Source organism: Lathamus discolor, chromosome 2, assembly GCF_037157495.1.
Source record: "Lathamus discolor isolate bLatDis1 chromosome 2, bLatDis1.hap1, whole genome shotgun sequence".
Classification (NCBI taxonomy): Eukaryota; Metazoa; Chordata; class Aves; order Psittaciformes; family Psittacidae; genus Lathamus; species Lathamus discolor.
In genome coordinates, this window is record NC_088885.1 from 6,250,378 (window position 1) to 6,278,239 (window position 27,862).

Here is a 27,862-nt window from a genome sequence, read left to right on the forward strand (position 1 = left end):
ACTGCCTGTGCAGAAAGCAAATAAACCGGTAACAAAGCACCCGCAGAGCGGCGCGGTGGATGCGGGAGTATCCGCTCTTTTCTCTTTGCAGTGAGCCGAGACAGGGCGCTTCCAACGCTCGGCACTTTCCTCTGTCCTTCAGACGCCGCTACTCAGGCAGCGATGCCATCACCCCCGGGAAGGCGCAAGAGAGCTGGGTCCTTGCTAAGGCGGTGGCGCGACGTGTGACGCCTCTGGGCCGCGCCCCGTGCCGCTGTCGGCGGGGCCGCTCACGATGATGCCAGGAGAGGCCCCGCCGGCGGCGGGCGGGACGGCAGCGGCTGTGGCCTGCGCCAACTGCGGTCTGCTGCAGCAGGTACCGGCGGGCCGCCGCCCCGGGCGCTGGGGCTGCTGGGGGCCGCGGGCAGGTGGGGAGCGCCGGGCGCCGCCGTGACTGGGCTCTGTGAGAGGAGCAGCAGGGCCGAGCTTTGGCTGAGCGAGATGTAGGGAAGGGGCTGGTGTCTGCGGCGTGCCCTAGAGGGGTCCGCGGGTGAGTCCCGCGGCGTGTTCTCCGCAGTGCGCTCCGGGGCTGGGGGAGGGTGTTACCGTCTGGAGGAGCGTGGGCAGCGCTGGCCGAGGGAGGGGATTCCCCCCTCTGCTGCGCGCTGGGGAGACCCCCCTGCAGTCCTGATCAGCTCTGGGGCGACAGCACAAGAGGGATGTGGAGCTGTCGGAGCGAGGCCAGAGGAGGCCACGGAGATGCTGTGAGGGCTGGAGCAGCTCTGCTCTGGAGCCAGGCTGAGAGAGCTGGGCTGGGGCAGCCTGCAGAAGAGAAGGCTCCTGAAGGGGAGACCTGAGAGCAGCTCCAGGGCCTAAAGGGGCTGCAGGAAACCTGGAGAGGGGCTTTGGACAAGGGCCTGTAGGGACAGGCCAAGGGGAATGGCTTGAACCTGCCTGAGGGGAGACTGAGATGAGCTCTTAGGCAGAAGTTCTTCCCTGTGAGGGTGCTGAGGCGCTGGCACAGGGTGCCCAGAGAAGCTGTGGCTGCCCCATCCCTGGCAGTGCTCAAGGCCAGGTTGGACACAGGGGCTTGGAGCAAGCTGCTCTAGTGTGAGGTGTCCCTGCCCATGGCAGGGGTTGGAACTGGATGAGCTTTAAGGTCTTTTGCAACACAAACCATCTGTGATCTATGATTCTTCACTTCCTTTCTTCGTGCTCCCAAGCAAGCATGCAATTTTATAGTGTAACACTTTGGGCAATGTTTGTTTCCTGTTTAAATGAGGGGAAGGCCTTGCTGAGAGTTCAGAGGGTGACGGAGGTCTTCAGACACAGAATGAGTATAGACTGAGAATCTGGGACATAGGCAGATTCGGATGAGCTGGGTGCTGTTTATTGGTAATGTTCTGGCAAAGCTTTATTTGCTTGTGAGAGAAAAAGTCATGGGGACTTTAGTATGTAATGACTACAAAATCTGAAGAGTGTTTATAGTAAAGCCTGCATGCTTTCTTGCAGAGCCTGAGTTCTCTGTATGTATTTGAACGTATTTATTGTGAGTTAACTTCTCCACTAAGAGAACTGAAGAAAAGGTGCATAACTGTTGTATAGGACATTAGCAATGACTTTGGATATTATTTATAATGTAAATAGTTCTGGGGTTTGGGGTGAAACTTCTTTACCAACTTGAAACTCTTCCTTACAGAATATAAATGAATATGTAGCCGCATTAGTTGCACTGAAGCAAAAAATGATTGATGGAGAGTAAGTACGATTGCACAAGTTTGTTTTCTTTTTGTTGCTCTTAAGTTCTTAAAGCAATGCAGTAAATATGTCTTGTGGAATGTAGATATTTGCTAATGCATGAAACTAAGCCCTCCTCAAAATCAGAGTAACTTCTTTGCAAAGAGGTCCTAAGTCTAGACTGTAAGTATTTTTTAATTTGTGCCCTAAAATGTGAGTAATCGTGATAAAAAGTATAAAATTGTGATAAAAAGTATAGCTATTTATAAGCTATAATAGCTTATGTGTGATTATGTATACTAGCGGAAGCAGCCCTTTCAAAGAGATGTATTTCATTTCATCTGTTGTGAGGGATATAGTATGAGAACTAAAAGTCAAGCACATTTCAACAGAATTTAGTCTGAGCATTAAAGTGTGAAATGCTGTTGGGATTAAATATGACAATATGAAAAGTGAGGCTAAGCACCAGTCAGAACAGTAAGGTTCTAAAATGCTTCTCATAGTTTGCTCTTTGTGGTTGCTTCCACTTCTTCCGAATAACCATGATTGTATGGAACAGTCCACTGAGATCTGTTATGTATACCTCCATACTATGGTCTGATATCCTTGTTACAGCTCCTAATTGTAACATTTTATTTCTCATGTTCCCTTCCCCAGACAGGTGTCAGTCTGGCTTTAGCGAATCTAAATCCCAGTCCTGCTTTCTGGTTTCCAAAAAGTGTTTGAGAGAGCCCTCACTGTCTCAGCTGGGACCCTTTTCTTCAAAGCACCTTCATTCTGTGTCCATAGATTCCTTTTGCTACCTCCAAACTTTGTGTCCCCCTTCTCTCTGCCATTGTACATGTACATTTCCTGTGGGAGTTACCTCTCCTTTAACTACTTGCAGCTGGGCCCCTTTCTTTCTTGCCTTACTTGGTTACTCTCAACTGCTGCAAGAGAAAGTAATGCAGCCCCCTCTGTTCTTGGGTAACTGCCACAGTATTTCTCCTCTCTAAACCCATAGCATTTGAGGGAAGGAGAGAATAACTCTCCTTGGTGCTGCCCTATGGCCCTCTGTACACCTTGGATCAGAGCAAGCGCTACCCTCTTATGGTTGCTAAGAGAGCAGTGTAAAGACTAAAGCTTTTTAGGGTTTTTTGAACTATTTTTCTTACATTTATGTATTATTTGCTAGGAAAACATCCTGTAAGTTTGAGAACTAGGGTATTATTTTGTGAGTCTATGTATATTTTTTTGATTGTATGTATTTTATGTTCTTTACCTAGATCATGCTTTTTTTGGTTGTTGGGGTTTTTTTAAAGCTGCAGGTAGTTACAAATTCATGTAATTGCCAGTTGGTTGGTTTCTGGTTTTGCTTTCTATTTTAAAGCAGCCTGATTTGAGGTTTGAATAGCTTAATGGAACAGAAAAGTTATATTGACTACTGTCAAAAATGCAAGTCAATCTTTCCTTTTGCTTTATAGATAAATACAGAAGGTGTAAGGTATCCTAAGATATGATTGTCAAAATCAGTGAGAAAATGACTAATATCTCCTTCTTTTTCCTTGCAGTCATTTGCTGACGGAGTATCAACAGAAATGCACTGATATCCTTACTTGTTGTGTTCTTACAGAATTAGTATATCAAGATTTCTTATAAAAGAGCTTGAGGTGTTTTATTGAAGGTTTAATTTAAGAGATGATGCTTCTGGTAGAGAACAGGCTGCATAGGCTTTGTAAAGAAAGTGGGGCTTTGGGATTAAATCTATCCAATTAAGATCTGCCTCTGTCTAAGACTTAATATTAACTATCGTAAATCTGTGTTGCTGAGATCTACATGTCCTGTGTTTTATTGGTGCAAGTCTTTATTGGATGCTTCCTTGCAAGAGGCGATTGGATTGAAACATATTTGGGGATGTTTGATACACTGTTTTTATTGTCTGCCTTAACAAGAGCTTACAGCTCCAGTTTGCTGAACGGTAAGTTTCATTTAAGCTATTTACTGAAGACGGTATGTTCTCTGTGTCTCAGACAGTTTTAGGAGTCTGATACTGTGTAACTGCAAGGTGTAAGCTGAGCTTTTAATACAGTTCTTTCTTCTACCGTGGTTCTTAGGCCATAGTTAGCAAAGATACTCTTGATGAGGAGAGAAATCTGTCCTCCTACAGTACCTGTGTGAAATTCTTTCTTGGCCCTGTGTTACATTAGGATCTAAAGTCAAAAGGGGAGATGCAGAGCTCATCTTTTAGTGGTGGTTAAATGTAAGTGTATTTGTGGTGGCCATATTTGTATGAAGCATTTTGTCCTAGAGTTGTGGCTGTGTGCTCTTTACTTGATTATACAGGAAGATGCAGCCTGTAATCTTTAAGGACTGTGTCTTGCCTCCAGATTGGACTCTGCTCTTATTTCACAGTGCTACCTGTACAGGGGCACTTGTTCTGGCCCTTCAGTGTAGGTAGCTGGGCAGTACTCCAGTGTGGCACATGCCATCTGCTTGCATCAAGATTTAGGCTAAGTTTAATGTTTTTAAATCGGATCTTGGATTGCCTTTGAATGTAAAACGTTGGATGGAAAAATGAAAACACTCGGACTCTTAAAAGCCTTTGGGTGTGTCTCACAGCATTTTTCCTTAGAGGAAGGCAAAATACTCACACTTGCCTGAAGAGTCAGAACTTTGAGTTTGAAAGCACCCATGGGTTTTGGTAACTTTAATTACATTTTCCATTTCAGAGAGATCTCTGCTCTTCGTTGCCAAGTGGAGCAGATGCTACAGAAAATTCTGCCTCTGGAAAAGTGCCAGGAAGAGCTGGGTTCCTTGAAAGCTGAGTTAGAAGAGAAAAAGGTGACTTGCACTTTCTGTGTTGAAAGAAATGTATATATGTAACGCTTATCTTAATGAAACAGGCTTTAATGAGCCCAGTTGTTATTTCCAGCTCATTGTAACAGGCAGCTCTGGCTTTAGGTGAAAGGAATGACATGGCATCAGGTTTCAGACAGGCAAGAAGCTCCGTAGTTCCTATGATTTTTCATCAGATGATTTGCATTTTATTTCCTTATTTAGGAAGGAAGGAGATACATTCATATTCATCTGGTGTTCTGTTCTGATCTTAGATTACTGAGCTCTATAACTTGCACTGCTAAAAAGGTGCTAAGAGTCTGTGCAGAACAGGATTTTGCTTCTGTTACAATTTTGAACATATGATTTTTCCATTATTAGTTACTTGAGTGTATTCCTAATTTCTTTCCCATCTCTTATCTAAGACATAGTCTGCAGAACAAAAGATTTTGACTGTTCAAATCACCTCAAAATATGTATTTCCTAGACATAAACTGTTATTTCTGCAAAAAATACCCCGCCTTCTTCCTTGTTTTTTCATGCTGGTACAAGGTAGGATATTAACCTCTGTTTTATCACTGTGCCTAGTTTTTCTTCAGTGTTAGAACTGGTTTTTGAATGCTGTTCCCTCAAAAAGCATTAGTAGCTGATGTCCTTATGGCTCTTTTTCAGAAAAAGCAGGGTTATGTGTGCTGTGTATTATAGTTGTGCTCTTGACTTCAGCTGTGAGCTCCTATCCAGATAGGTCTTGCAAGTTCATATTCAAAAGATAGATACAGATTTGTTTGTTACAACTTATGCTCTTAAAGAAGAATAACCTGACTTTGCAGCTTACTTGTTTTCTCAATGAATACACCTTTCCGGCTACGCACTATATTCATTAGAATAGGTAAAGTTCTGCCATCTATTTTTCCGCCCCCAGTAATGGCATATCTTGCTTTCTCCATAGAGTTCTCTCAAGATTTATCGGGAGAGTCAACTGGAATATGTTAAAATTAAAGAAGAAATAGTGAACAGTGATACTGTGTGAGTGATGCTGCTTATTTTCACAAGCTTTTGTTCCCCCTCTTAGCTCTTCCAGAACTTGGTCTTATACCTTACCTAGTCATACTTTACGTTCTGCTAAAATTTCTATGCTTGTGGGGAGCACGTTGTTCATGAGTGGTCAGTGAGCACCGGTAGCATCTGTTTACCAGGACAGAGTTCTCTACTTACCACAAAAGTTTCTGGCACTTTGTGTTTCTGGAATAGTGGGATTTAGCGGAAGGACATAATAGAAGCGTTTACTTTTTTTCTTTCACTTATTTCCCAGTTGTGTGTATGTTTTATGTATAAGGTAGGGTTGGGAATGCTGAACTCAAAACTGCTCAGAATGCATCAGTTTTTTAGTTCGGTTTGGCTTTAGTAAACACCTGGATATTCAGAACAAAAAGCTGTGGGATGTGAGTGATCAAGCGGGTTATCCGTGATACCTCATTGCTTAGGTCTTACTGATTGTAAGCCAGGCTTAATTGTTTTAAGGAGTAAAACCAAGATCTAAAACTAAGCATTACATTGTAGAAGCCAGTTTTCTTGAGTTGTGTCTGTAACCCCCAGTTGTAGCTGAAGGTGTATTTATGTACCTGGATTAGTGGACTGACACTCTTAAGACCAAGAGTCTCAGACACAGCTGTGTGAGAACATCAGCGGCATGCCACTGATTTAAGATTTCCACTGCAGGGACACATTGGTCTCACAGGTCCTGGGTGTAGGAAGCGTATTTTCTCTGAAATAGGTAGATTTATTTGTTTTCCTGGGTTTTCATGCAATGTAACTCTATATGGAAATGGTGTAGTAATGCTTTGTTTTTTTACAGGAGAAAGAAACTGGAAACAAAAGTGAAGAAACTCGAAGGTAACTTTCTACACTGTTACTGTGGTGGTGTCCTACTCCATTTCTTGATTCCCTTTTTCCCCAAAGACGAAATTGCAACTTTCTAACTGAGGCCCCAGGCAGCAAGGCAGTTTAGTACTATGGGTGGTGCTTAGTCTCTGAATTATATTGGCCCTCCTGCAAAATGTTTTCTGTCAAGTATCTTGGGCACATGGTGTAAATGGAGTTGGAAGGAAACTTCTGAACATGAAAACCTCAAAGGATGGAGTCTGCCCAGCCTGTCCCAGCAACCTGATTCACTTCATGACTGTCTTCATGGTGAAAAAGCTTTTCCTGATAGCCAGTTGGAAACTCTCTTGTTTCAACTTATAACTGATGTCTCTCATCCTCCTACCATGCACCACTGAACAGTCTCATTCTATCTTCTTGGGACCTCCTTGTAGGTGTAGGAAAACTGTTCTGAGATCCCTTCTAAGTTGTTTGATGTTTTTTCCTCTCAAGCTAACTAAATCGAGTTCAACAAGCCTGTTTTCATAGGGCATGTGCTCCAGCATTTTAATAACCTTGGCAGGATTCTTCTAGTCATGTTTATAATTGTATTTAAGTATGGGGTGATCCTAACACATGTTTTCTGATTTTTAAATGTTCTGGAAGCTGGCTCTTGGTTGGTTGGTTTGGTTTTAAGTAGAGATAAAGCACTTGCCTCATGACACTGGTGTTTTCTTGTTTTGTTAGCAGAGGGTAGATATGCATATAGCATTCTGCTGCTTAACTTGCTGTAGTGTTGCCTGGCAAGGCAAATACATTCATTCATGGCACGTATACAACTGTGCTTACCACGATTTAAAGTACAACAAGCTGAGTGACTTGTATCTTAGTGTTAGAAAGCCCTGAAGTCCCACTGTAAAGTAAAGATATTGGGTGTTTTGGAATTCTGTTATGTGACAGCAAGGTTTTTATATCCTCTTGCCTCCGAAACCTCAAATTCTGGCAGAGCTAGAACAAAACACTGAGATAGGTTGCATTAGGTCCAATTTGAGTGACTAGCTTATCTGTTTTGTTCTTTCCCATGTTTGTTAAATATCCCAGACCCTTTATTTTAACCTGGGATCTTTTGTCAGTCAGTCTGAAATTTTCCCATGATGGGGTTTTTGTCAGCCTACCACCTGAGCTACCTTTTTAACGTTCTTTCTTTTGATATGCTCTGTACTGTGACCTGATCTGATCAGCAGGCAGCTTCTTCTCTCTTCTGTGCTGTCCATGTATAAGTCACCAAGCTGATGACTGAGTTCAAAGGTTGGACTTGATGATCTTAAAGGTCTTCTCCAACCTGGTTGATTCTGTGATTCTGATCTCCCAGGAGCTCTCTCAAGTATCTCTCTTACTTGAGGATTTCTCTAGGAACCTCACATTCAGTCCTCACCTGCCCTGTCCTCTCTATTCCCACTCATCTGCAGTCTTACCGGGTGCTTGTCGTTAGACATTGAGATAAGGCACTCCTCTCTGTTTATTGATCTTGAGTGCTATCTACATCTTTCTTATGCAGTTGGCTGTGGGTGTTTTCATCTTTGAACCAGAGCCCTCTTTTAAATAAGGGAATAAAACACACAGAAACCCCATTGTGCCTTATTCTTAATTTTGCTCCCTTTTTTCACTTGGTGTATATTATTCTACAGTACAGTATCATTACAGTATGACCCACTCTTCATTCTTGCATATCAGTGAGAGAAGTAATACATGTATTTCAGTAGTTCGGAGCACTAATTGTGCAGTGGAAGATGACATAGTTATATGCACAAAATATAACTTCAATGTTTGTATTTCACACTGTTTTTTTCCCTGATAATTTGATTTGCAAACTGGTGACCAATACTACTTAATTTTTTCTCTCTTTTGTTGTAGTTTGTAACTTAAATTTTATTTCTCTTTCTTGAAGAGGCTGCAACAAAGCATACACAGGACTTCAGACAACTGAAAAATGAGAAGAAAAGGCTTGAAAACGAGCTAAAGAAGGCACAAGTAAGACTCTCCTGGTCTTTTTGATGAAGCTTCTTTTAGTATTGCTGGGGGAAAGAAGGAAGCAACTAGTAACAGAGATACTGGAATAGTGCATTTGTTAGGGCTATTGAGTAACTTACCATAGCAATTCACCTGAAGAGATAGACATTTTCCAACTGAAGCTTTAAAGTGTTGATTTAGCTTTCATGCTAATTAAGAGTCAATGCTCTAAAAACTATGTGTGGCCTGAAAAGTGATTTTTTTTAATTTCAACAGGGGAAACTTGATGGTGTCCTTAAAGAGAAGTGCAGAAAAGGTAAGTGTTCACCTTTGACTGCCTTCAGATCTGTGTGTCGTATTGTGCCATTTGAACATTTGCTTTTTCCCTCTCTCCTCTTTGTAACAGTGAAGCATGCGGAGACCCAGAGTTCAAGTGAAGGTCTTACAAAAGATATAGACAAAGGTAAGATGTTTTGCAAGACTGTTCTCTGCTGTGAACCAACTGTTCTGAATTTATTGCAGCTCTTCTGGAGTTGTGGTTTTGGGAACAGAGGATACTGACAGAAAAGCTGTAGAATCACAGAATCAGCCAGGTTGGGAAAGCCCTTTAAGCTCACCCAGTCCAACCGTTCCCCAGCACTGCCAAGGCCACCACTGCCCCATGGCACTGAGGCCTCATCTCCACGCTGTGTGAGCACTTGCAGGGCCGGTGCCCGCAGCCCTGCCCTGGGCAGCCTGTTCCAATGCCTGAGCACCCTCTGGGGCAGGAATTGTTCCTCAGCTCCATCTAAACCTGCCCTGGGGCAGCTTGAGGCCGGTTCCTCTTGTCCTGTCCCTTGTTCCTTGGGAGCAGGGACTGACCCCCCCCTCACTACAGCCTCCTGTCAGGCAATTGTAAAGAGTGAGCATAGATGTAGAGAGCAGATGTGGTTGATACCAGCATTTTACACCGATGGAGGATTGATGTAATAGGTGACTATTTTCAGTTCTGCAGTAAGGAAAGTACTTGATTCATTAAAATGGCTAGTCTATTTCACGTATCTGTGAAGTCAATTGATGTGTAATTATAAACCAGAATGCAAACACTGAGAAAAATACAAGCAATTCCATTGTCTTTGGAGCTTATTGAAATCATAAAGGAAGCATGCAAGGCAGAAGATGCTAAAATTTCTGTGTGAGGCTCTGTAAATCGAATGGCAATCCAGGATGTATAGTTGTTTCTTATCCTATTGATCTAAAATATTTGCTACAGATTATCTGGATCTAACTGTAATGGAGCAAGCTCCTTCTAAACTCACTCTAAAGTACAGAGGCCAAACTTCAAACAAATGTATTTATTGCATTTTTTTGCAGTCTTTTAGAATACTTGGGTTTAGTATTTTAGTATTTAAAATACTTGTTTAAAGATTCTGAAGGCAATTTTCAGGTAAAAGAAGAACTTCCCTGTTCTATTTCTTGCATTGCAGTATTTGCATATAAAATTTCTTGCCAAAATTAGACTTCTCTGAAAAAGGTACATCTTGTCAGTTCTTGGGTGTCTTGGCATATTCTTACTGCCTTTTGGATTGTACTGAACTGGCACCCAGTCTCATCCTTTAATTTTTGATGATGACAAAATGCTAAAATTAAGGTCTGAGCTCTAATATGAGCTTGAAATAGCAGCAAGGCTTTGTGAGTAATGAGGAATTTTTAGTGTTCATAGCTGTCATGCAGAATTTGGCAAGCTTCCCTCTGATGTGCTGAGGTTCTTTTAATACCTCTCTTTATGAAGTAGTAGCAGTTTGCTGTGGCTTTTGACTTATGGAATTGGCACAAACCCGATAGTCTCAGTTCCTGATTGCTGGATCTGATGATAGTTTTGGCATAAGTAGGTGAGGTGCATGAGTATTTTGTTGAGGTTTTGATCCGGTTCTCGCTCTCCACCTGCCCTTCTGGTTCTGGAACAAGGTGGTTTGGCATCACCCAGCAATGTTAGGACTCCAGATGATGTTGTGGCCTAATAATTAATTCAGATACATTTAATGTGTTGATAATCCATGATAAGACTAAGATGAGTTATTGAGTGGGCATAAGGAATGTGATATAAATACTTCCTTCCTGAAAGATCTCCTTCCCCATTTATGTTCGTGTCACCGGGGTTGTTTTAGAAAGCTGTTTAATTTCACTAGTACTACATTCAAATCTGCTTTTGCATTTTACTCTGGGGACTGCTACAACTTTTTTGCCACCCTCACTATAGGAAGGAAAAACTAAAGCCTTCTGCAACTGTTCCTTCAGTCCGCTGTGTGGCTATGGCCAGTACAGGACCCATTCCCTCAGTGGTATCTAGCATTCCTCTTTCTCTGAAGCCAAAATGCCCCTATGTCCTTTGTCTTCATTTTTGTTGTGGGTATTTTGTTGTAGGCATGTCTGTGTGAAAATAAGCACAAATTCTGAGCTCAGTGTCCTCAATTTATAAGCATATGTATTTCAACAGAAAAAATAAAGCTCTTGTTAGAAGAACTCTGGCGGTGCATTGACAGTGCAACAGGAAAAAGAAAGACTCAGGAAAACGGTCCTGTCTTGGGTGAGATGGCATGCAAAGTCTTGAAACTTTCTTGAAGTTGTCTCATTTTCTGACCAAAAATTGATGCATTCTTTCAGCTTCTATTCAGGGTAAGGTATGGCCTGAAAAAAGGAGGCTGACTGGTACAGAAGGTGGGTTCCAGTAAATGTGAATTTATTAATATGCAAGTGCCTTAATTTAGTCTTCCTGGGATATCATCAGGTTGGGTACTGTCTGTGTAACCCTTTTTGACAGGCTTAAATACTTTCCTTGGTGATTGCCTGGTCAAGTCTGATTAGAATATTGGAAAGTAATTGCAAATACGACTTTGAACAGCCAAGTAAAAGGGAATGTTCTGTTGTGATCTGCTCTTGCAACTGCGAAATCAGATTCTTTTACTGTCACCTGCTTTGACTGTTTCTAAGCAATCAAAACTCGCCTCTCATGTTTATTCCTTAGTTAATACATGACTATCAACTCTGCAGTATATAATGTGAATTATGGGCTGCAAGTACTCTTTCCAGTCTGAAACACATGGTAACATAGTTGGACTGGAAAATGTAAGAGGCTGTTCCAGCCATTTTCTTAATTCATACCTGCCTGAATAACACTATATGACAATGCATTAATTTTCATATTTGTGATACAGAGAAACAAAATGTATCATTTGGTGATAGCTTTCATTTTGTACAGTGTAATAATAAAACAATAATGTGAGTAGTTATCCATATGCACATTCACAGCAAATGTGAAATGCTTTAACTTCACATAATGGTGTCATTTTCCTTCTTATATGCTTATGATGCTTTTATTTTTGTTTTATTTTCTCTACTACTTTGGTTTTCTGTAATTCAGGCTGTAGAGATACTGTCTGGGATAGGTATCCTGCCTTAGCAAGAGCTTTGAGGGTGAACTGTTATCTTGTCTCCCCACCCTGTTAAGTTTACTAGTACAGATCCTGATGAATCTAGTTTCAGACTGTGCTCCAGTGGAATCTTTCTTCTAGAATAGCTGTAAAACTGGTATAGTTGACATTATCTTGCTTTGTTTTGGTGGTTCAAACTCCTTTGTGTATGGGTGTGTTGTGGGGTTTGTAAGAGTACAGCTTTAAGTTGCATCATTAAGGACAAAATCTTGTATGATTAGACTCAGTATTGAAATTTAAAGGACAAACACTTCAAAATCCTATGCATATTGCATCATAAAACTAGGAATATAGCTAAGAACTCCCTAACTGTGTTTGTGGCGGGGTATAACTGTAACTGGCCTGCAAGCTGGCTTGAAACTGCAGGTTACTTTAAGCTGAGAATTGCAGCCTGAGCAGGGCATGTCACTGAATGCTTGTGCTGCTTTTCCTGAACATCAGTTACTGGGCTAAAACTGAAATAAACCATTGAGCGGTATGGCCCTTCAGTCCTGCCCAGTATGGTTCTTCCTGATAAGAAAAATTGGGAAGAATCGTCTTAATGATCCAAGTCCGAAGTTAGTTTAGGAGGGAGCTCTTTGCGCAGACATACAGCTTTCTCGTGAAGAAAGAACTGGTTGTGGATAACAGCATCTGAACTCTGTAGGGGAAGTATTTCTGAAAGTGACATTAAGTGCTTCTTATTATTGATCTATGGGAACATCCCTTGAAAAGACGCTAATGCATTCTTATCACTATCAGGTATTATCTCTATAGAGAAAAGTGGAAGGGGAAAAAATTCTTAACAATCTTCTTGTGTCTTAGAAACTGTGCAAATTCACCAAAAGATCAGGAAATGCGATGGGAAAATGCTGTCTTGGTGTTCTTCACTGGAAAGTCCTGGAAAGCAAATTCCTGTAACAGCCATGCACCTTCAAGCGAGTACTGAGCCTTTTGGAGGTGACTGCATTGAGAACAGGACTACTGAAGAATGTTTGCACAGTGGTGAGGATAAAACTGAAGATACGATGATACAGACAGATGGGGCACACAGCAGTTCAGACTTCTCTGACCAGGAGCAAAAGGGCCCAGGTGGAAATTTGATGGATATATTGGATTGGGTCAGGCCTCTCCCTGCTCTGCTTTCTCCAGTACGGCTTTCACCACCACCAACAGAGGTGAGTTTCAGGATGTGTCTTACTTGGAACTAACTTGGTTGTGTAATTACTGCAAAAATGATTTGATATTCCTGGGCTTTTTTATTTTTTGAGTATCAGTAATAGTTACTCATGCACTGAAGGAGCCTCTGTGTGAGTGTTTAGATCCATACGGATAGTTCTTACCTTCTAGCATACTGCATGTGGAAGGGGGTAAACCATACTTTTCAGAAGTACATGTAAAACCAAGTCACACTTATCTTTACTGCTGTCATTTCCAATGTTGCAGACTTACAGTCCCAACTCCTGTTGGGTATAAGTGTGGTTTCCGTAGCAAAATTCCATAGCTTGAAAGTCAAGGGGAACCTGCTCAAATGTTGTTTTCCAGTAATCTTAGAATGCAAGTAGGTAGGTAAAGAAGTCTCTGACTTTTTGGAGAGGTACTTTCCATTTGATATGAAGAACAGCGATGGAGAAGGATGTAGTTCTGGTGATCAGTTTTAATCTCTCAAACCCACTGTGTGGCGGGGCCACCAGTGTATTTGTTTAGAGAAGCAGATCTTAAAACTGGTACCAGGCTTTGGAATATTAACTTTGTTTTTTTCATTAAAGGATGTATTGTTTGGAGAAGACACAGGTTCCAGTGATGACGAAGTTGATCGTAGTGCTTCTGCAGTGGAGGATATTCTACAAGAAGATGGAGTTCATCCTCAGAGTTGTAATGCATTCAGCTTCAATGAGGAGTGTAGCAGTCAGAGCAAATCATGTGAGCATGGTCCTGATGCAGAAGTCTCCCAAAACCTGAGTTGGAATGAAGACAACGTTCATATCAGTCCAAAGATGTCAAGCAGGGAGGAGGGGGATGCTGAAACAAAGCAAGCTGAAGCTGCTACTTTAATTACAAACATGAAAACTAACGATGATTGTTTGGAGGAGAAATCTGAGAACATGGAAACTGAAAAGAGAGAACTAACTGAAGTGACAGCACATGAACTGGAAGCCATCAGAGAACAGAAAGGAGGTACTGAGGACATGCACAGTGAAGAGCGAGGTCCTTCAGCTGGTTTTATGTTACAGAATTTCAAGCCTCAGAATGAGATGGAAAAATATAGCGAGACAGAGGAGAATGTAACCTTAATCAGAGCTGTTGATGACGAGGGTGCACATGAAGAGCAGGGTGAATTAATGAGAGCAGAAAGAGATGGATTATCAGGAGAGAAAGGAGCTCCTAGGGCAGTATGTGTTCCCCAAAATGTTCCTCACCTGCCATCTGAGCAGTGCATTGTGCTTCAAAGAGAAGATTCTGAGGAGAAATCTGATGTGTTGATACAGAATGAAGTGGTTGAAAATGAATCAAAAAATGTAATCAAAGTAACTAATACGGCAAGTGATGTAGGGGAAAATACAGAAGTGAAAAATGGAGCAGAAGTAACAGCTGCAATACTGATGAAAGGACCCTGTGCAGAGGCAAATAGTGAGACAGAGCTCTCTGAAAATGTAGCGTCTGATTCCAGTAGTTTGAAATCCTGTGCAGCAGAGTGTCCTAAAGACCTGATGATACAGCGTGATGGGGAGGGAATAATTATAGAGACTGAGGCAGACGCTGGAGCTGATGAGGTCTCTGTACGCTCTCACTGCTCTGAAATAAAACATGACAGTGAAGAGATACTGGAGAAACAGTGTGTGCAAACAGTAAAAGATGAAGTGGACAGAGAATGTGATCCAGAGACTCTTAAAGTCTCCGGATGTTACTTACCTGTATCTCCTATTGAAGAAATCAGAAATGTATTGTCTATGGATGACACAGACAAACATGTAGGTATGGAGGGAACTGCTTTGTCAGCCTTTCCAAAAGATGATGAGCAGCTCAAAACTGAAGACAGGAATAGAACCAGACCCAAGACTACTGCACTAGCCATGGAATCTAACAGAGAAAGTGTTCCAGAAACAGCTGAATCATCAGAGCTACTCCATAGAGCAGAAAATGGGAAATCAGTGGATATGAAGGAGGGGGGATATTTAAAAGGCAAACCACACCAGGAAGATGATGGTAGGAATTTATCAGAAGGGAAGTCAGAGTTGGGAAGTACACTTGCACTGTCAAACACAGCACGTGTCACTGGTGCTGAAAACAGTGTAGCCAAGTGTGAATCCTCTGTGTTAGATTTTAGAGAAATACAAGGTGAAATAAACCAACCTGAAAACCTGTGTAGTGCATTAGAACATGGGTTGTCCCAAACTCAAAACTCCGGAGTGTTTGTATCTCAAGAGACTGAATTCAAAGTTAGTCCAGAAGATTTCAGAGGGGGAAGCAGTGAGCTGTTAGAAGGAGTGGGTACCACTGAGTCTGTCTTAGCAGAAAGTAATCTTCCTTCTGAGGCACTGTTTGCAAAACCTCTGAATCGGTTCTTGGGAACTGAAAATGTTAAATGTGATGACATCAAAGGGGAATTAAACAAACAAAGCAAGGAGCTGGTGTCTTCCAGTTCATTTAGCTGGGAAGGGAATGTTGTGAAGACAAATAATGTTTCAGAGATCATCTGCCAGCCTGCTTCAGTAATGGACTTTAATAGTGGCTTGGCTTTGTCTGCTGAAGGGGACTTGGAGATGGGCTGTATAAATGCTGAAGAAACAGATTCTCCTGTGCAAGTGGGAGCTGGGTTGGGATCCACAGTACCTCCTGATCTCAGTTTCAGTCTTCAGCAAGTTGGGAGTTTTGTTGAAACTAATGTGATGGAAAAGGGTGCTGCTTCTAACCATACAGGGGAAAACAGAGGAGAGAAAAATCGCGTTATGGACAGTGCATGTAAGTGTTCTTCAGAAAGCTTGGAAGAGGGTGCAGAGATCCCATCTGCTGAAACAGACGTCATGTGCAAAGAACTGGAGTGCCTTGAGAGGGTATACATACACCAAAATGAAATTAAAATACCAGACGAGAAGGAACAGATAGTAGATAAAGAACCTCCTGCCCCTGTTAAATCGCAGCTCCTGCATGCAGACTCTTCTAATAAGAATACTTTTCCTCCTCAGAAGTTTGATTGTCAAGAATCAGGATGCAGGACTTCTACACAGGAGGTTACAACAGATCCTTCTAGAGCTGGTTCAGTAACAGCGGGAGGGGAAAGCCAAGAACTGAATAGTTTTGAGGCATCTGGGGAAAATGCCATAGAAATGTCTAAACCCGATTTTGATGGTCCAGAACAGAGCAATGAATCTGAAGAGAAAGACTGTTCTGTACAGAAACTTAGAGATGTGAAATGTTCTGAATGTGTTCCCATGGTCAGAGAGGAGCCCAGAGCCTCCAGGAGGATTGCAGGGTGTGCTCTGGAAACCAGTGAAGAGACTGTTGGCACTGACTGCCAAGTATCTGAACTTCATTCAGCAATGCACCCAGGAAGCCCTGTGACAGTTGGTGAGCTAAAAGCAGACACTGTGGTGGATATGGATACACACTGTGAAACAAACAGCTCTCCAGATACCTCAAATGAGTTGTCGATTGTGGGTAATCCTGAAGACTTAGCCTCCTGGACAAAAGAGTCTGTATTGGTAACCTCTGACAGTGCTGAGGGTGCCAGTGAATGTGTGGTAGACTCTAACAGAGCTGAATGCATCAGTGACAGTGAGGGAGGTCTGTTAAAAACTGGGACATTAAAAGAAAGCCCTGTGATGCCAAATGCTTCACAAAATGGATTACCAGTATCCCAGACATTAAGCAGGTTCTCAGAAACAGTAAAAAACAGTGGATTAAATACCAGAATGTTAGCACTTGGCAATTTCTTAGAAGAAAATTATGCTGAAAAATGTCAGTCAAAGGTGGAGCAAAATCTACTACACAGTGTTGGTAAGAGGGTCTCGGTGTCTGAAGAATATAATCGTAGTCAGACTTCCAGTTTTTGCAGCACAGGAGAAAACAACACTGATGTTATCCCAGATGGCAGCAGTAGAAGAAATACATTTGTCAAGTCTCTTCCAGATCCAGCCCTGTGTGATGTAGAGTGCAATCGTCACAAAGTCAGGCAGCCTTTTGAGCCACAAAACCCGGTATTTGAGAAGCCGTTTGTGCTAAGGTCAGAATCTTGTTTGGATGATGCTGTCAAAAAGAGCAACAAGTTGAAGTGTGAAGAGCAAGAACCATCTGAAGTCTTGACTGCTTCAGCCAAGGCAGCTGCCCAAGCCATGCATGCCAAGGTATCAAAGAGGCTGTCTCAAGGTAAAAGGAAAACAAAGACTCTCAAAGTCACTCAGGCAGTTCTTGCAAATGCTGATACTTCTGCGCCAAAAAAATGCTCACCCGAGACTATAAATAAAATTAGGCAAGAGATCGGTCCTCCTCTGCCGCCCTTACTCCTGCCTTTGACGGATACTCCTCCAAAAGCCACATGTACCGTGTCCCCAGCAATGTCTTCTACTGGTCGATCCTCTTTGCTTTCCCCTCTTGATGACCTGATATCGCCGTTACGTGAAACTCCCATTCCTCCTCTCATGTCTCCATTAACAGATACGCCACCAGTAAAATCTGCTCTTTTGTTTTCTCCTCCCTCACCCTCAGAAATAGCGGTAGGCCGAAGGATTCGCTCCTCACCCCTGAAATTCTGTACTTCCATTCCAAAGCACGCGCTTCCCGTCCCGGGAAGGTTTCCTCTGTTGGCAGCTGATGGTGCTGCTCCAGCTCCCCCTCAGGAGAACTCGGTGAAGATACTGGACACCATGTACCCAGAGCTGTCTGCGAGGGCAAGGACACTAAACATCCTCAAAGGCAATATACACCTTAACCGATGTGCTTTTTCAGACAGCCAAAGTTTGCCGGGACCCGTGGCTCAAATTGGTGGGTTCAAAGCTATTGCATCTACATCAACTGCTTTTGTTAAAACTGGGGGCAATTTCAAGTTCGATAGTAGCAAAGACCAAGAGAAAGATGGGCAAAATCAGCAGCTGTTCTCAGGCTCATCAGATCATCTTGGAAAACGGCCCCTATTGCCGGTATCTATGCCAAGAAGTGCAAAGAGACTGAGGCTGGACAGTGAACCCCCAAAGCTGGCACCCGATGATATTGCTGCTATGGGAAACACTAAAGATACAACCTCTGAAAAGCAGGGGGCTTTCCATGTGAAAAGCTCTGAAACCAGTGACTCAGTGCATGGTTCCAGGTCAGAAACATCACTACCACTAAAGAAAGCTGTTGATACTGACTGTCAGAAAGTTTCTTTGGCATTGAAGAGAATTGCCGAGTCCTGTTTTGACTTGTTACCAGTTATTAAAGGTCACTTGTACGTTGGCAATATCTCAAAGATTCCAGTAATGAGAGATGAAGAGAAAGAGATCGTCTATGAATTTGGTGTAAAAAACAAGGTAAGTAGCATGGTTCTTGTGTTTTAATAATGACTTATGTGCAGGTGAAAAAGTTATTTTTATATATATATATATAAGCATGTAATACTTGAATTCTCAATTTTCAGGCAATCTGGAGGGCCAAAGTGTAGTCTTGAAAGGTTACCAGACATCTAAACTTGTAAAACTTAAGAAAACATACAACTTCACAAGAAATTACTGTTCAGAGGTGTCCAAGGTGCAAAACTGCATTTGTAAATACATTTGCTCTTCTGATGCATGCATAAACCACTTCGTATTTGCAACATTTTTTGTAGTGGATAGTGTTAACAGTTGTAAAAGGAGTTCCTCTAGAAGTGCGAGCTTCAATTCCCTATATACTGCATTGTATATACAATAGTGCCATGCTTTCATTCCATCTTTATTATTCTACATCACGTTGCTCAAATGAATTTCAGTGGAAAAACCTTTCATTGGTTTGTGTCTCAGAACTTGCTTAGCATCAGTGTTTTAAAAAATTCACTTTAAATGCCATCTTTCTCATAGATAATTTGTAGTCTGCACCAGAGCAATTCACCAAGTGATGCTTGGCAGCATTCTGCCTTGTTTCAGTTCTTGAGTGTAATTAAGTTCTTCACAGAAGCTGTTACCAAGTTCTCAGGTCATCTTAGTTAGGAGTTGCCAAATCTGGTAACTTCATAGACGCAAGGCTTGCAACAGCTTTATGTTTCCAGGTCCAGCCTGTAGCAAGGTCAAGTATGTATACCTAAAGGAGCACACGTGGACACTATATGTGCCTAATCTTGTTTCCTTCTCTGGTTGATCAGGGTTGAAAACCTGTTAGTGGAAAATACATATATATATGTACATACACACATACAGTATGGATCCCTCCAGTCGCTAACAGTTGGACACTCAGTATACCCAGTAGGTGACTTCTGTTCTCCCCTTATCTCATGCTCTGACAGACTTGCAGACCCAGAAGTACACATGCATCCCTTCAATAGCCGGTCCAGACATACGGTCTTGCCTGCATCTGACCCTCAGACCCCTGGTCTTTCAGGTAGCTGGCTTGGACCTTCTGGTTCCTCAGGAAGCCAACAGTCAGACTGCCTGGTGTCTGCAGGTACCCATTACAAACCTGTGGCCTCTCCAGCACCTGGCCCCTGAGTCTCTCATTACTCCCCAGGTCTAGCTGCTGCCCCACTAAAAGACCTATAGTAAGTCTTACACAATCCCAGTATTCTCCTTCCTTACATCTCGCACTGAGTTCCACAACAGTAACACCCCCTCTCCACCTCCTGCAGTGTGTAAGGGATATGGGGAGAGACTCTGCTGTTGATTAAATACTAAGTCTCATATCTGGACAATGGGCTGTTTGTTCTCTGGGAGTAGCCAAGTCACGGTACTCCATTAGGTTGCTGGGGTTCCTCTACCTCTCATTATTTCTCTCCTCACTTTTTGTTTAAGGAAGGTAGCTTTTAGTCACATAACTAAGCAATTTAAAGAGTAGTAGTCCCATTCTGCATCTGTTTAAGGCATGTTTATTCTGGGAAGTTGCTCCTCACTCTTTTTTCTTCTCCTGGTTGCATCTGATGTACTTTTCTGCATTCTTATATGTATGCAAACAGTATTCTTGCAAGTAAGATAGTAATTCCTTTTACTTGTCATACCACTGTAATGGTATCAAATATTCTCAAGTATATAATAGTCAAACAATCTTTTTTGTGCCTTACAGCAGTTAGCAGAGTCCTTGCTTCATGCTATTCTCAGTAAACTCAAGGCTCAGAAGAATGCCACAAATTACAGTTTCAATCAGGCTCTGTGTCGAGTCTATACAGGAATTTGTCGACAGCTGGGAGACCTGGAAAGAGCTCGCCTTTTCTGCTATAGCCTGCTTAAAGAAGGTATAACATGGCTCAGTGCTCTTGTATCTTCCATACGCTGTGTGTCTTTGTATGGTCGTCTGTTTTTCTGGGTAACATCCAAACTTCAGTAGCTACCTGGAGATTTCTGTTGAATGATTTTCTGTTGTATACTTTGAATCGAATGAATTCCTGTAGTGGTGGTTCTATGGTTTTACTGTTGTTATCATAGAATGGGTGGGATTGGAAGGGGCCTTAAAGCTCATCCAGTTTCATCTGTATTTTTTGAGTGTGCACAGCTGTAAACACATCTCAAGGGTTGATTTGTTTTGTTTGATTTGATTACAATGCATTCATTTTTCAGTTTTCTCTTTCATGTAGTTTCACATATTAATTCCCCTCAGAACTACAGCAACACAAGTGTGAGCTATGTGCCAGCTACACAGTTGCCAAGTTGACCATAAACAGTCAGTACTACCTCATTAAGACTTGCATCACCTCTTCTCTTGACTCCTTGTCCATCCTTTTTTGATTTGTTCTCCTTTCAGGTTTTTTCCCCTTAAAAAAGAGTGAAATTACAAGGGGATGGTGGCTTAAGGGGGGGATTTTTTTTCTTGGGTATTCTTATTTAATCTCAGACTGAGATGTGCCAGTATGACTCCCCTTCCCTGGGCTGCAGTTGTTACATGCCTTCTGTGCCTCTTTTCCTAGTTAACTTGCTAAAGGATGTAATAGCTTTTAATGCCTGAGTATAATAGGTTTTTGTTTTTTAAATGCTAATGACTTACTTTGTTCTCTTTTTATTTCCCCTTAGACTTTCCCGACTCAGAGAAATTGATTTTATTTATCACAAATGTATGGTCTGACATATTCATCTTCCAAAGTGCAATTAGCAAAGCTATGCAATTAGTTGTCAGGCAGAGGGCAAGCGAGGAGATGCTGACCTGCTTGAGTGCTTATCTCAGCTGGGAACAGGTAACATCTGCTTTCATTGTCAGTATCTGTCTGCATTGGTTGTACTTTAATAAACTCAAGCAGCTTACTTCTGATGAAGGCTATGAAGGTACCCTGTGAATCTGCCATGGAGTCTGTACAACTGCCCAGCTAATGTTGCTTCAGGCCTTTTCCTGTGGTTGTCTGCACCCTACTAGAACACAGAACTTGTTCTTGTTTTCCATATTAAATACTAATTTCTCTATGAAACATTAAAAGTCAAGATCGTTTTTAAACTTTGACTAGAGTGTTCCTGGTCTAGGGAATTCTGTCCCTCTGAACTGTGGCTTTGATATTCCTTGAGGTGGTTTTCTTTGTTTTGTTGGAGGGTTTTTTTTAGACAGACAAGCCAAATGCATACTTTCCTTGTTCTCTGTGTAATAGGTAATCATTTATCACAGTTAATTTCACAATGAGCCTGTCTCCTTTTACTTTTGATCCTTCTGTAGAGAAAAGACTAAATACCCATTTATCACCAGACAAAATCATCCAACGAATTTCATAAGCAGTTGGCATGATCAGTACAGAACTGTAGTGATGGCGAAAGAAGGATGAGCAATGTCAAGGACCAAAGAACTTCCGAGATTTGACTTCAAGTCTCAGCCTTTTGCCAACTAATGTAATTTGTCAGTTTTCATCAGGCACATATTACCATCCTGAAAGGGGTGTTGCAAAGAGGAAAAATCGCAACACATTAGATATCAGTAGAAGCAAATTTCTATCATGCAGAGGTGCTCCAGCCAGAGGTACTTTGTGTCTGTGAAGAGTCTGAAGAGTTTGTGTAACAGGCTTGTTTGCTTGAAGGCCAGGACCCCAGTAGTTTTGAAAACCCCCTATTAATGCCAGGCTTGCTTTGTGGAAGTGCTGAAGTTCTGTAAGTGTCAAGTGAACAAAATAATCTTGACTGATAGCTCATCTGTTCCCTATCCTAACATGCTGCTCCACAACTGCCCAGTTAGGTTTACTGCTGTCAGCACAGCCTTTAGGTATTGTACCCACTGGAAAAAGCATGATGATTTTGGGGGTTTTTTTAGCTCTAAAACCAGCCCTGGATTTAAGCTGGTACCACTGGAATTACAGCCCCTATAAACTTCCTGATTTGGTGCAGGTTTACAGTGGGACATGAACTTGTATATGTTTCCTTTTTGATTAAATTACAGCTGCAGTGTAGCATTAAGCTCTGCTATTGAGTTATGTGGTACTGCAGTCCCTGTTTAGCAAAGAGTGTGTATTCTCCATTCTGTTAGGTTACAGCTTTCAGTCTCATGCCAACAAAGATGCACACAAATATGTCTTGGTAAATGTTCCTGAAAAACCTAATTCAGTGCACTTACACTCCCTAGCTTTATGGATCTCTGTGAAATATGAAAGCAGCTATATCTGGGGAGAAGTACCTCAGGAATCCCTGTATTGATGATAGCAGATGACATTGTGCTATCTGTAGTATTTTTTTTACTTGGGTGGAAATACAGGGACAAATTTCAAATGGATTGTGATCGACAGTCTGTTATACATATAATTTTATGAAAAGGTTATTCTACTTAGGAAAGTAAAGCTCATGTGGAATGGGTATTTATTTCTTGGTCTAAGTATGCCATTTTAGTGACGTGCAGCACTGCAGAACTTGCCAATGCTATGAGCTTTTGTACTGAGCATGTTTATGTGATAGACTTAGACTTTTTCCTTACTAATTGAGATACTCAGAAGATGCTTGTTTTTAAATTTCCTTGCTTGTGTTACCTATTGAATTAGCAGAATTGATTCACATGGCACATTTCAGTAGTTATTGCTACCTTAACTACTGAATATTGGTGCTTGGAAATTAGCTCTTAATGAACAATAAACAGTAACAAATCCCAGCATCAGCAAATCGTTTTAAAACCCCAGAACATACCAAGTGAGCAGAATTACTCTCATTGTCTTCCATTGGAAAACACTCTTCTGACCTTAAAGCGTCACTGAGAGAAATAAAAAATCCCCAAATTGAAGGAGGAGTGAAGAGAGTGGGTGTGTACGGTTTGTGGGTTTTGTTGTCTGGGTTTTTTTTCCCCTCAAACTCTCCTTTTAGAAAAAGCATCAAGAAAAAATACCAATTGATTTTGGTTTATGCACGGGTTTTGTTTGTGTTAAGACAAACCCAAAGTTGAATTTATGGTATAAAGATGCTGTGGACAGTTAGAATCAAATCTATGTAAAGAGTTTGGTTCTGGGTTGGTGACTTTTCATGCATTAAGATAATCACCTTCTAAAATTCCAGAGTTCCTCTTTAGATGCTGGGATTATGGTCTCAAACCTGCTTTTAGAAATGCAGTCGTGTCCAAAAGTAGAATTTCAACCAAGTGAGCAATATGGAGAAGATCTGAGTGAAGATGCTTGGCAGTACATATTTGCTGTTGATCTACTTTGCTCTCACCTGAAGTGGGACTGGACACATGACAATGTTATAAGGTATTGTGGCAAGCAGTTCTTTCAGATGTTTTCCTGTGTAGGATTTTTGTTGTTGGTCTGGTGGTGGCCTTTTTTTTTTCCCCCAAATTTGAAACATTGACTTAGCTTTTCACATAATATTGCATAGGTACTTAAAAATGAGGGTGGTTTAAACTGATGAAGCCTAGATTACTGTGTTTATGTTCCTTGTTTTAAGATAGAACGAGTGTTCAATGAGGAAATTATAGGATTTTATGGCATTGGTACAAGAAATTAACCCTGTTTCAATCATTTGAATAAAGAATTGTTTCTAAAATAGCTACATGTGGGCAAGATTCTGAGATGGATTTTTTTGTCAAAGAAATAAAATGATTGACTGTCTTCCTCTGAACTTAATGGTTGAATTCTCTTCCCCCCCATCACTAAGAAAATGAGGGTGGAATTTTGCATGTGTAGTACTCCTTCAGTGCTGCAAGTGAAATGTAACCATAGCCATTAGCATTATCCTGATTTCAGTCTCATTTTAATTCTAAAATCTTTATAATACTTAGATTCAATGTCTTAAATATTCTTTGAACCCTTTAATGCAGTGCCTGGACTGCCACTGTACGTAACTTGGTTTGAAAGACTTCATTTTTATACCTACACTGATATTTGATACCTACGATGATATTTGATACTTACACTGATCTGACAGCCCCTTGTTTTCCATGTAGAGGTTCCACAACCTAGCAGAATCTCCAGAGATATGGCATTTGTTTAATTATGGCATAATATAATCACTGAGTTTAAAGTAAATTTAAATAGCTCACAATCATCAAGTTTTTTATACACGTTCCATGCTTTCAAATAGTAAAGATTTTTACTGAGAGACTTTGAATACGAATTAGCTTCAGTGAAAGGTATTGCAGTTTAACTAAAGCCACACAGAGTTGATTGTGTAGAGCTGGGCTGGTAATAGGTAACTAGGTCTATTAGCATCATTTTGAGGATCAGAAAAGCCTTCTTTCAGGTCCTTTCAGGTTTAAAAACAAGCACCAGATCCTACCTGTAACATGCAAACTGTGAATTTTCAGTCATACAAAAAGCTTGCATAACATCATAGCATGACATTTGAAAGTAACACAATATTTCATATGCATATATGAAGTCAATAGAGTAAGTTCTTGACTTGAGGTAGTGATGCAGGTGTTGCAGGGAAATGAATACAAGATGAACAGGAATGCAATTCAGAACAGGAACGATGCCTTCAGAAAGTTAGCTTTGATTCTTTGGGTTTAAAACCTTTAAACTCATATTTGTGGGTACTTGGAATATTTTGAATTCCCCAAGAATATGAATTACAAATGCAACTGGAGCTTTGGAAATAGATGGTAAACAGAAGAACCATTTGCATTCATTATTGTATCAATATTGTGCTGCCCCTTCATGCAGTGTCAGATTACTAAATTCACTTACCTTTCACAGCAAAGTGCTTTGGCCTTCTATGGATAAATGGATAAAGAAGAGAAAGGGGTCTGAAACTGCTCAGTCCATTTCTGACAGCGTTACAGCACTGATCCTCAGGCTAATTGGTAAGTAATCTAAATTCCTGGGTGAACATCTGCTTTGTGTAAGTATGTCTTTTGCAAGTGTCAGCCTGCCTCGAAAGTGAATTGAAGTATTTAGACTTTTTTGTTTTTTGATCTTGATTTTAATTTTTTTTTTCACATTTTTCAACAATTTTCACCGTAAAGTTTTCAATCATATGCAGATATTTTCCGTTTGTCAGCCTGTGGAAAGCAGGTACTTAAGTTTCTCTGATGTTACCTTCATTACAAAATAACAAATGCCAACATGTTCTATGTATTTAAAATGAAATTGTAACTACGTATACTCTTTATAGCAAAGTGTATAAAATAAGGTTTCGTTTGCAACATAATATGTCTTCTTGCAGTTGTAAGTTAGATTCATTTATTTGGGATCCAAATGGCATTCAGGTAAATAGATAAACTTTGGGCTGCAATAGGTGTTTTCTGTATGTAGGGTATATAATATTGTTTGTCAAAGAGAAACTGCATTCCTTGAGTTTTACACTTACAAATTGTAAACCTGTAGGAGTTCAATCTGATGGAAAATGCCTTGGGGTCTTTAGTCACAAAAGGAACAGGACAGCTGTTGTTCCCAAGACAGCATGGTAACAAGAGTGAATAATTTTTGTCATTGACATTTGAATTTTCTGTTGATATTTCAACAATCCATCAATCTAAAAGTTAGGAGGCTGACTGAATGTCAGGCATGTAGTAACCTTTCTTTTTCTTTCAGGTCGATTGGGCCAGATAGGTTTGAAGGAAGGATATCTTGCTGCAGTGAAGAATATTAGTTCTGTAATTGGACTGTTTGTACAGCAGGCAAAAGAGGAAGGTAATGTTTATGTAGCAGAAATTCAGTGTAACATCTGCAGTGTGAAGCTTTGCCAGTGTAAACAAGGACACGCACAGACTGAGACACGTATGCCCAAGCAACTTGCTTGTGCAGTTGTATGTTAGTGCGTAACAGGACAAACAGCTCTCAGTTCGAGTCCCTTTCTCTTCTGAAATTAATGAAACATGTATGCTCATAATGAAACATATTACCTTCCGTTTAAGACCATGAACAAATCTGACATAGTTTCAGCCACCTTGGAATTACACTGCTTCATGTAACAGTATATAAAGTGCCTCAGAGAACTTGAAGAGTAATCTTAACTTGAGCAGTGATACCAAATTTGCTATCTGAGCAGCTCATGCAGAAGCTTGCTATTAGCAAGATTGTTGTATTGAGGGAGCATTACAAGAGAGTCAAAATTCATGAGACAAAGCAGGGCAATTAGGGCAGCAGAGATGTATATTGCTAAGTTCTTCCAGAGGTTAAGTACATTTTGCAGTGAAGCACTGGTTGATGTTAAGGAGTTGTTTTGAACCACTTGTATCGCTTTTCTTCCTTGCGATCTCAGGTTTTTCCAAGTGGTAAATGTCTGTTTCACACTGTGTAAATCTGACTTTTCATACAAGTTGACCACCCTTAACTAGAGTAAAATCACTAGATGTGAGCATCTTTTATGCCCTCTGAATACTGAAAACCTGCTGAGTTCAGAAAACCGGAAATTGCTAGTATGAAATGAGATGTTAAGCAATTTGTGTGCAGGTTGTCATCTTGCTGCTTTCTAGATTTAGGCATCCCAATTGTTGGATGTGTTTTAATTCCAGTTCTTGAACCCATCTATAGATTCACGTTTCCCAGGAACATTAATTGCATATCAAAGTTTCTATAAACTTGATTTGTGTTAACTTTTTGCAGGTGTTCCCTGGGGTGTGCAGCTGGCAGCCATATATTCACTGTGTGACTTGGCTTCAAGCAACCCAGAAGGTATTGTTGAGGCCATCCACGCTTGGAGAGCGACCGTTCTTAACAACATCCCTTTTGCTGTCACAAATGCCATAGCTGAAATCACTTCTCTGTGTAAAATGGAGCTAAACTAAAATCTACGGAAGCGAACTAAACTAAAGGAAGAAGTGCCTTATTTTACTAAGTAGTTGGTCCCAGTTAAAACCAATATGTGCTGTGGTCCTTTTTTATTATGATTGTTTTAACAGAATGTCTGATCACACAAAGCAAACTCAAGTATTTTATTTGGGTTTTCTGTATGTAGAGGTGTACAAAAAATAGGTGAAAACACTTGCTTTTCCTAATAACTGATCAGTAATCTGAGAACCAGCGTGTCTCTAGCTCCTGAGATGTATCTGGTTTGATGTCAATAACGATTACTAATAGTTTGCTATTTTACTTCCATCAGTTTGGAGCACGGGATATTTCACGCAACAGAAGATTGAGCCTGGCTGAAAACCTGGCTCTGTCATTTTGTACCGTATTTATAAAGTAACTGATAGCAGAGCTTTGCCCAGATTCTGCTTTATTTTGCTTGAGTAGCCTCATAAGCTTAATTTAAAATACTTGTGTAAGAAAGATAGGAATTGACTTTTTGTGTAACAATCATGTATAGAGTAACAGAGATACTAAATCTCTGAACCTGTATATATGGTATTCTGATAATGTGTCTCACATTTGATATTGTTCCACTTGGGGAATTTTGTGTATGTAAATAGAAAGTTGGCTCAACAAAAGTTCACGTTTCTAACGATAGCTTCACTACACCCTGTGGTTTTGTACCTTTCGTAATAAAAGAAGCAAACGCCGTTGTGTTCTCGTTGGCCATTTTAAAGCG

At 41.0% G+C, this 27,862-nt stretch overlaps 1 protein-coding gene across 4 annotated transcripts; it reads left to right on the forward strand.

Moving 5' to 3' along the window:
* Positions 1 to 230: 230 nt before the first annotated feature.
* ICE1 (interactor of little elongation complex ELL subunit 1) lies at positions 231 to 27,833 on the forward strand. Of its 4 annotated transcripts, none has more exons than XM_065665610.1 (20): positions 231 to 355; positions 1,679 to 1,737; positions 3,267 to 3,301; positions 3,655 to 3,673; positions 4,425 to 4,536; positions 5,480 to 5,556; positions 6,386 to 6,423; positions 8,339 to 8,421; positions 8,677 to 8,716; positions 8,807 to 8,863; positions 10,877 to 10,966; positions 11,044 to 11,097; positions 12,675 to 13,027; positions 13,619 to 18,355; positions 20,073 to 20,241; positions 21,014 to 21,174; positions 23,450 to 23,640; positions 25,087 to 25,193; positions 25,924 to 26,022; positions 26,938 to 27,833. In XM_065665610.1, exons 1-20 carry the CDS (start codon positions 275 to 277, stop codon positions 27,117 to 27,119), a joined length of 6,744 nt encoding a protein of 2,247 aa, XP_065521682.1. In that variant the 5' UTR covers positions 231 to 274; the 3' UTR covers positions 27,120 to 27,833. The 4 variants fall into 4 exon arrangements, with proteins under 4 accessions (XP_065521682.1, XP_065521683.1, XP_065521684.1 ...); XM_065665611.1 differs by having other exon boundaries at positions 20,076 to 20,241; XM_065665612.1 differs by lacking the exon at positions 11,044 to 11,097.
* The last annotated feature ends 29 nt before the right edge of the window (positions 27,834 to 27,862 follow it).